Genomic DNA, 9,899 nt, shown 5'->3' with positions numbered 1-9,899 from the left:
TGAGGGGGTGTTAGCGGGGGTCCATGCGGGGCAGCGAGGGTCCGTGTGGTGTGGTGGCGGGCCGTGATAAGAAGCCCATAGGCTTTTATGGGGTATCGACAGCTTTTGCTAGTGATACCCCGCAACGAAAACCCGGCGTGCCAGTTTTCCTGCAAACCAAAATGCCAGTGCAGCCCTGAGAACCATACTACACATTTGCCAGTACCATGGCGGTGGCAGTGTAAGGGATTGCCATCCTTGCCATTGCCATCAATGGTTGCCATTGATGGCAATAGTGCAACTGCTCATCGATAGTAGCATACTATGCAATGGATGACCACCATTTTTTTTTTTAACCTGTCAATGGTTGTCTATTTTTTTTTTTGACTGATTGGCCTGTGGGTCAATTAAAACATGGGGTGGGGCTTCATGGGTATCAGTGGTGGAGCTATGCTTCATGTCCAGGTCCCTTCTTTGGGGAAACCCCCCAAAAACCATATTAGTTCATGCTTGTCATTGATGCAGGGAAACCATTGGGGTTTCCAGCGCAGTTATAGAAAACCAGACACTGATCTCTATGGTAAATGGATCAGTCACATGAATCAGAATTTGTTTAAAATAGGTTTTAAGCTCTTACATAAAATACAACATTAGATTTAATATAAAGTTAAATGAAAGTCATATGACAAGGATGATACTGGTATATTAGTGATGTCACAGGGAAGGTACAGATAATATTAGTGATGTAACAGGGATGGTACTGTTAGCGTTAGTGATGTCACTGTGGATGATACATGTAACGTTAGTAATGTCACAGTGATGCTACAGGTAACATTAGTGATGTCACAGGGAAGGTACAGGTAATATTAGTGATGTAACAGGGATGGTACTGTTAGCGTTAGTGATGTCACTGTGGATGATACATGTAACGTTAGTAATGTCACAGTGATGCTACAGGGAACATTAGTGATGTCACAAGGAAGGTACAGGTAATATTAGTGATGTCACTGGGATGATACTGTTAGCATTAGGGATGTCACTGGGGATGATACTGGTAATGTTAGTTTATGTCACAGGGATTGTACTGGTAACATGAGTGATGTCACAGGGAAGGTACAGGTAATATTAATGATGTCACCGGGATGTTTCAGGGAACAGTAGTGATTTCCTCAGGATAATACATGTAAAAGTAGTGATGTCATGGGGATGGTAGAGGCAAAATAAGTGTCACGGGACTGGTACTGTTATTATCTGTCGCAGACGCCATTTTCTGCTTGGCCATGCTGCAGGGTCATCCAGAAGATATTATGTACAATACCATGTTGCCGACTACACCATTGTCCCCTGTATCATGCAAGTGTGTACTCCAGACACAATGCAGCTTCAGTGCACTGTTGGATTGGCCGGCTACACATTGGGCCCAATTCAGAGGGGCTGTCAATTTGCAGCCTGTCTGACAATCGAACGGCCGCGAATTCGCACTGTACGCTCTGTGCATGCGCGAGTCATCTGCCCAAAGGCAGTAATTAGAGGCTAGCCTTCCCTCGCTATTGTCACGAAATGGGTGTGTGGAATCAGTCGTGACTGGAGTGGTCAGATGGTGGATTGATGGAGTGGTGCGGATCTCAGGAAGAGAGGCGTGACCAGCTGGAGATGGGTTAACACAAACAGGTTTATTGAAGGAACTCATATAACAGATAATGTAACCAGGATCAATAATTCTTGATTGGACAAATAATAACTAGATGCAAGTCTCTGATAAATAACAAGTAACAAAAGATAGCAGTCCTTTGCAAAAATAAACAAGATGGCAGTCCGTTCAAAATAAACAAGATATGTGCCGGTAGTTCTGGGAGAATAAGGCAATGTTCAGGATTTGAGTTTAGAGAAAAGGATACCTGAAGATTGGACAATTGGCTGACTGAAGATTGGACAATTGGCTGACTGAAGATTGGACAATTGGCTGACTGAAGATTGGACAATTGGCTGACTGAAGATTGGACAATTGGCTGACTGAAGATTGGACAATTGGCTGACTGAAGATTGGACAATTGGCTGACTGAAGATTGGACAATTGGCTGACTGAAGATTGGACAATTGGCTGACTGAAGATTGGACAATTGGCTGACTGAAGATTGGACAATTGGCTGACTGAAGATTGGACAATTGGCTGACTGAAGATTGGACAATTGGCTGACTGAAGATTGGACAGTTGGCTGACTGAAGATTGGACAGTTGGCTGACTGAAGATTGGACAGTTGGCTGACTGAAGATTGGACAGTTGGCTGACTGAAGATTGGACAATTGGCTGACTGAAGATTGGACAATTGGCTGACTGAAGATTGGACAATTGGCTGACTGAAGATTGGACAATTGGCTGACTGAAGATTGGACAATTGGATGACTGAAGATTGGACGGCTGGATGACTGAAGATTGGACGGCTGGATGACTGAAGATTGGACGGCTGGATGACTGAAGATTGGACGGCTGGATGACTGAAGATTGGATGGTTGAATGATTGAAGATTGGATGGCTGGGATCAGGATACAGCTGAATGACAGGATTACTGGAAGCTTACAGCAGAGACGTAGCACACAATAGCTGGATGCAGCTTGTAGCAGGCAGGTCAGGAAACTGGTATCAGGACAGGGTAGCGACTTGGCGTTGACACAGGAACAGGTGACTGAGATAACAGAACTGAAATGGCTGACTTGGCATATAACAAATAACTGAAGAAAACCGAGTATAAACACAGGAACTAGATGAGCAGGAACTGGACAATTTGTGTACCAGACCGGGAGCGCTGGACCAGCCGGACAAGCAGAGCCTCTGGGAGCTGAACACTGAAGACTCACGCAGGGATTCCAGGAAGCAGGCTTGAACTGCACAGAACATCCAGCACATGCAGCAGGAAGACAAGTTGCTGAAGTCAGTTCTGCCTCTGTGCGCAAGATATTTATCCCCCCTGCCTTGTATTGATTGGAGGAAATGACAGAGGGCAATCTGCAATCTGAGGCAGGAATCCAGAATACTTCAGTCTGAACTAAACAGGTGAGCCACATGGAACAGGAGAGCAAAGGGTTACAGGTGATTCCAGCTTCTGTCTGGATTTCCATCAGGTGCACCAATCAATGAACCAGCAATGCACAGACTGTCTGGCAGCATGAATGGAGACAGAACTGAGTCAGACTGAGACACAGAGCAGAATCACCATTCAGGTAAGCTTGACTAAGCAGATCTGTGACAGCTATTCGCAGGGTGACTGACACCCTGCTGGGTTTTGGACAAGTACACGGGCGTTTGGAATGCCCAGAAAATGCCGGTGTTCCCCGGCTGTCAGGAGGTGGTCCGCTGATTTAATCAGCAGCCTTCGCAGTGTTTACTCAGTGCTTACAAGTAGGGGAAATTATTCAATGGTGAATGATGTACCCCCTGTGTGCACATCTACCTACACGTTTGCACCCGTGCACAGTGGTGGGGAAGTGCAGTGGATGTGTGTTTGGCAGAGCAGCGGCTACCTGCTCTGAATCAGGCCCATTGTTCAGGTTTTAAGGATATCCATGCTTGAGCACAGGTGACATAATTAGTGCATCAGCCTGTTTTATTTCATCTGGACACATGCATGGATATCCTTAAAACCTGGACTGTAAAACAGTTTAGGAAACTGCTGTAACTGCATTCACTGTCAGGGCTGAACAAAGCGGGAGCTAGGACCCAGGGATAGTCAGCTCTTCCCAGTGATCAGGAACACATGATATGATTGGATAAATCAGATACAACCACTGCACACTGACTGGTGCTGCCAGATAGAGCACTGCAGAGTACTGAGCAGCTGTCCAGGTAAGAGCATACTGGTGTAATGTCAGACTATAGCCGTGTACACACGGGGGCGATAGGGGCTGATATCGCTGGGAATATGGTCATTGACGACCATTTTGCCAGTGATGGGAGTGTGCCCCGGCGATAAATCGTTTTCAGACCCATTCTAATCGCTGGTCGCAGGAGCTTGCTCCTGCGACCAGTTGATTACCTCTGCGGCTCCCCCGGCAGAGGTTCCTTCTCATCAGCGACCATCTCTGGTCGTTGATGAAAAGAAGACACTCAGCAATATATCTCCCCCCGTGTGTACACGGCTTTATGGTGGAAGCAGGAATAAAGAAGCAGGTGGGAGAATTGGCTCATGGAGGGCAGGGAGACTGGTGCGGGCTTACAGAAGTGGGGTGACTTGGGGAACATGTGTCACCTGAGAGCGTAGGTTTGGGAGGAGGGGTTCCCCGCAATATGAGGGTGCCATATAATATGTAACATAATATAAGTACAGATTGGTGTCTTTATTTATGGAGGTCACTTGCACCAAAGGTTAAAGAAAACAGGGACAGGTGTAATCTGGGGGTGGGTTTGGTGTGTACGCTGCAATGTGGGAGCCTCCACACTGCTGCTGTGCTGTACAGTTACCTCAGGGTTGCCTACCTGACCCTCTCCATGAGGGAGAACATGCTCTGTTCCTGGACTTCCCTGGTAATGTATGATTGCCAGCACCTGTGGGGAGCTAGGTCATTGATAAGAAAGGTGTTTCACCACAGGTGCTGGCAATCATACATTACCAGGGAAGACCAGGAACAGAGTATTTTGTCCCTCATGGAGAGGGTCAGGTAGGCAACCCTGAGGTAACTGTAGTGCGCAGTGGAAACCAGCACAAACACAAGGATAACATACAAACTTGTCACCGATAGGCCAAGGAATTAAACTCATGACCTTACTGCTAATACTACTGTAAGTGCTATTTCTGCCCATACGTGCGTTTTGGACTAGATCTCAAAAGCATACCCCCAACATGACCCTCTCCAGGAGGGCCACATTGCTCTGCTCCTGAACTTACCTCTGAATGTATGATTACTATCACTTGCCAGGAAACACCTTTCTTATCACGTAACCCAGGCATGTCCAAACTATGGCCCTTCAGCTGTTGTGAAACTACAAGTCCCATCATGCCTTGTCACAGTTTTGCTATTAGGGAATGCTAAAACTATGGCAAGGCATGCTGGGATGTGTAGTTTCACAACAGCTGGAGGGCTGCAGTTTGGGCATGACTCGCGTAACCTGTTCAAAACAGGTGATGGCAATCAAACATTCAGAGGGAAGCCCAGGAGCGGAGCATTGTGTCCCTCCTGGCTTGGATCATGTTGGTATGATAACAGTACCTGCTGCACATACTTTTTGTACCTTGCAATATGATCTACATGGGAGCCACATCGCAAGGTAAAATAGCACCGTGTGTGGGCACCTTATGTCCCCGTATCTCTGTATATACACACGTACAGCATTACTGCCTCTCAGCACTGAGGCCATGGGTATACAAACTCCACACCATGGAAATAACTGTGTGGAGTTTGTATATTCTCCCTGTGCTTGTGTGGAGTTTCCTCCCACAATCCAAAAATGATCTTGTGAAGCTAATTGGCTCCCAATAACAAAACATTCCTGGTCAGAAACGCTGGGCGTTCCCATGGGCACTGCCGAACCCCGCCCTCACTGAAAGGTGCAAACAGGACAGCCAACTAGCAGTTTGCCGTTCCCGCTCGCACCAAGTGTCTGCACATGCGCAGACGCTCAACATTGCTCCCCCGTGCGAACACACCAGGGCCACTATGTAGACTAAATGATTGGACATTGACAGTAAATAGATGAATGTATTTTGCAGGTCCTCCAGGTGCAGCCACCACTGCAGACTCCCTTCTTTGCAAACGGCCTACAAGTTCCTGGACAACAGCCGGTGGTAGGTTTTGCCATTTTGCCTTGTAGTACAGCGACTAACTGTCACATTGAAGAAGGTTGAGTCAGTGTAGAACGCACCCATCGCTTTAATTCAAACTCACGGGTCGATCCTATTAGGTCTGAAGGGTGCAAGGTGCCATTGGGGTGTCGGTTTCATGTGTGTAAATGTTGGCAACGGCACCCGATCCAGCCCGATCTCGCCGATCTGGGGGGCATTGTTCATCTGGCACTGCTGGGGGCATTGTGTTTCTGGCATTACTGTGGGTATTGGGGGCATTGTGTAACTGGCACTGCTGGTGGCATGTGTATATATGTTATTACTGGTGGCATAATGTGTGTATATAGGGCACTGCTGGGGGCATTGTGTATATATGGCACTGCTACGGGAATTGTTTTTTTTATGCAACAGTTGGTAGCTCCACCCACAGCACCGCCCACTTCTGCTCTGCCCACAGTTCCTGAAACTATTTTCATACAAATATAGCACTAAATGTGACCTCATGCCTTGCCAAAGTTTTGCTATAAGGGAGTGTTAAAACTGTGGCAAGGCATGCTTGGATTTGTAGTTTCACAACATCTGGAGAGCCACAGGTTGGCCTGGCCTGCCCTACAGCATAACCCCACCACCTCCATGCTGTACTGTACACTCTCCTGGTCAATCATCAAACACCTCCTCCTGATCTGCAAAGTGATTTGTCACTCATAACACTCGCTGCCATTGGTCCACTATCCAGTGTTTGTGCTCTTTACACCATCTGCATTCTTCTTTGTGAATGGAGGTTTATAAGCAGCTGCTCACCCATAATATTCAAGTACATGGCCTCCCTACAAAGTGTTCTTGTTGAAACCAACACATTAGTGGCCATTTGGAACTTGTATGCATGTGGTAACCCCTGGTCCATGGGTTGCAGTTGCGGTTGGCTGAGGTCTTCCAGGGCGAAGTGCATTCCGGCAATGACCGCTCCTCTTACACGTATTAATCACAAAAGTCCCAGTGGATTAAGGGACCTTCATAACCTCCACAATAGATCTCACACACATGCCTCCGATCAGCCATCCTACATCGATCCCTTTTCAAACTCATTTAGCGCATTCTGGAAAGCCATTCCGTTAGCAGTTGATCTAATCGGAGCCCAGCTACCAGTTTTATAACTATATACAAAAATGTGAAGATAGCTGTCATTTTCACAATATTTTTAAACACCTAAATAGGTCCATATAATCCGCAAATAGACCAAACCATTTTAATTATTACAAATAATTATTGAAGAATGATTTTACTGTAATTTGGTTAAGTAGCTTTTGCCTAATCCCCTTTATGTACATTCTTCTATATGTTGCCCCTTTATGGGTTAGCTGTGCCTGTAGGTATTACCTGATATGGAAGTTTTACCACACCCAGGTGGAGATATATCAAGCCTTGGAGAGGGCTAATGTGGAAATGTTGTCCAAATCCACCAATCCTCTTCTGTCAATTCTAGTACAGTCTATGAAATACCTAAAGCTGATTGGTTATTTTAGGAAACTTCTACACTTTATCTCTCTACAATGCTTGGTACATCTCCCTTCCTGAGTTGAGAATTTTGGGAGAATTCAATCTTGCACTTTATGGCGGCAGGATCTCGCTCAAAGGTGTTCACTACCCCATCGGGTAGAGAGCACTTTTGGGTGAACAGGAGGGCTAAATGGGATGGCAATTGTCTTTCCCCTATGAGACCTCTAATTTCGGAGTGTCTGAGACTCACTTTCATTTCTCTCTTCTGCTACCAGCGATGGCATCTGCTGATCTGAGACGTGAGCTGGACTGTTCCATCTGCCTGAACATTTATACAGATCCTGTCACCCTGAGATGTGGACACAACTTCTGCCGGGCCTGTATTGATCGTGTGCTGGATACACAGGAAGGGACTACAGTATTTACCTGTCCAGAATGCAGAGCAGAGTATCTGGATCGTCCTGCACTAGAGATAAACAGAAAGCTCTGCAATATAGCAGAACGTGTACGCTCTATTCCAGAAGAGGGAACTGGGATGTTCTGCACTGATTGTGTCCACTCTCAAGTACCTGTTCTTAAAACCTGTCTGAAGTGTGAAGCTTCTCTCTGTGATATACATTGGAGGACACACAACAAGTCAGCAGAACATGTCTTGGTTGATCCCACCACTTCCTTGGAGAAAAGAACATGTTCCCTCCACAAAGAGATCTTGAAGTATTTCTGCACTGAGGACAATGTCTGTATCTGTGTGTCCTGCCTTTTGGTTGGAGAGCATCGGGGGCACATGGGGGAGATGCTGGATGAGGCCTCTGAGAAGAAGAAGGAGAAATTGAGAAATGTTCTGCAGAAACTGACCACAAATAGAGACGAGACTGATAAAAGTATCCAGAGTCTGCAGAAACGCAGGTGTGAAGATCAGAAAAATGCAGCTGGTTTAACAGAGACAATCGTTACCATGTTTAGAGACCTCAGGAGACAGTTGGATGACCTAGAGAAGAGAGTGCTGACTGAGATCTCTAGGCAGGAAGAGAGTGTTTCACTCACAGTCTCCGATCTGATTCAGCAGCTGGAAATGAAGAAGGATGAGATTGCCGGGAAGATGTGTCAGATTGAGGAGCTGTGTAACATGTCTGATCCAATGACTGTCTTACAGGAACCCGCCACAGGTGACTTGTCTGATACAGAGGAGCCATGTTCCATGACTGATCCAATGACTATTGACCAAAAACAGGATAGTGAAGAGGAGAAGGAGGGGGATACTCAGCAGAATGAGGTGGGGGAGGAGATCACTGAGAAGGATAATAGAGAGGAGAGTCAGAAAAATAATGAGCATGTCCATAAAGTAGGAGATCTGGATGTGGGTCTCGTATCAGTGACATTACAAACATTATCTGATATAATAACAGGAATAAATGTATGTTTCTATGTGCAGACACCAGCAGACATATCACTGGATGTAAACACAGCGGGTGATTATATACTTGTATCAGGTGACATGAAAACTGTATCCTCATCTTCAATAGAACATAGTCAGCCAGAGACACCAGAGAGATTCCAGGATTATCCCCAGGTGTTGAGCACCAGGGTATTCTCCTCAGGGCGACATTACTGGGATGTGGATATCCATAAGTCAGAAGGCTGGATTGTGGGGATGTGTTATCCCAGTGCAGACAGGAGAGGGGATCAGGCACAAACTGGATGTAATAACAAGTCTTGGTGCTTGGATAGGACTTATGATGAGTATTCAGTGAAACATGATGGTGATGCAATCCCATTACCTGGCAGTATTCCCTATGATAGAGTGAGGGTGTATCTGGATTATGAGGCAGGACAGCTGTCCTTTTATTCTGTGTGTGACATGATCAGACACTTACACACCTACACTGCCACCTTCACGGAGCCCCTTCATGCTGCATTAGGTGTATGGGAAGAGGGTTCTGTACAGATATGTGTGGATAGCCTGGGTCAGTCAGGGAGAGGAATCTGATTGGTGGGACATTAGTGCGTAGAATGATGCAGTGGATACAGATGTTTATATGTGTATATACAGACAGTGAGTCTGGTGCAGGGAATTGGTGTATAATTGTGTGGGCACTGCAAGTTGTGTATTCAGTGTTCCAGCAGCTGTGTGTCATGTCCAATGTTATCTGTTGTTCTATTCCTGACAGGGCAAATATGTATTAGTCATACAGTCATGTGTATCAAACAGCGTAATATTTATATGTAACTGTAAATCCCAATGAGTATTCTTCAGTTATTTGTTAGTAATGTAGTTAATAAAGGTTCCAAAACTTTTCTGATATCTTGCATTTAATGTCTAAAGGCCCCCATACACTAGTCCAACTTGTCTGAAGGGCATGTCGGACCTGATTTCCCTTTAACTTCCCCGACAGGTTCCTGGGGGTCCCTTCATCTGATTTGGCATTTGAGCTGACATTTTTTGGGCAGTATTCAATGCTCCCGACTCTCCTCGTTTTTTTTTCCGGCTGTTTTCACTCCTGGCGGTGAATCTTTTTCACTGAAAATCTGATTTACCCTATTCAATGTTCACTGTTCGCCGAAAGCGACCAGTGAATGCCGGCCAGTTCTCCGTTTCATGTTCGCTGCAATTCGCTGGTGTATTTCAATGGGGTTTTCACTGGGATTTGC

The 9,899-nt window shown here is 46.0% G+C and overlaps 1 protein-coding gene across 1 annotated transcript; it reads left to right on the top strand.

The window, feature by feature from the left end:
• The first annotated feature begins 5,684 nt into the window (after positions 1–5,684).
• LOC146027156 (E3 ubiquitin-protein ligase TRIM39-like) lies at positions 5,685–9,550 on the top strand. The gene is made up of 2 exons (XM_083158116.1): positions 5,685–5,756; positions 7,526–9,550. Exon 2 carries the CDS (start codon positions 7,528–7,530, stop codon positions 9,235–9,237), a length of 1,710 nt encoding a protein of 569 aa, XP_083014242.1. The 5' UTR covers positions 5,685–5,756; positions 7,526–7,527; the 3' UTR covers positions 9,238–9,550.
• The last annotated feature ends 349 nt before the right edge of the window (positions 9,551–9,899 follow it).

This window comes from Crinia signifera, chromosome 8 (assembly GCF_055691185.1).
Source record: "Crinia signifera chromosome 8, ASM5569118v1, whole genome shotgun sequence".
In the NCBI taxonomy this organism is placed as follows: Eukaryota; Metazoa; Chordata; class Amphibia; order Anura; family Myobatrachidae; genus Crinia; species Crinia signifera.
The sequence above is the reverse complement of the archived record's forward strand: the minus strand, read 5'-3'. Positions and strand labels throughout refer to the sequence as shown.

Excerpts from the sequence above, each read along its gene's own strand:
- LOC146027156 (XM_083158116.1), top strand. The coding sequence starts at position 7,528 with ATGGCATCTGCTGATCTGAGACGTGAGCTGGACTGTTCCATCTGCCTG.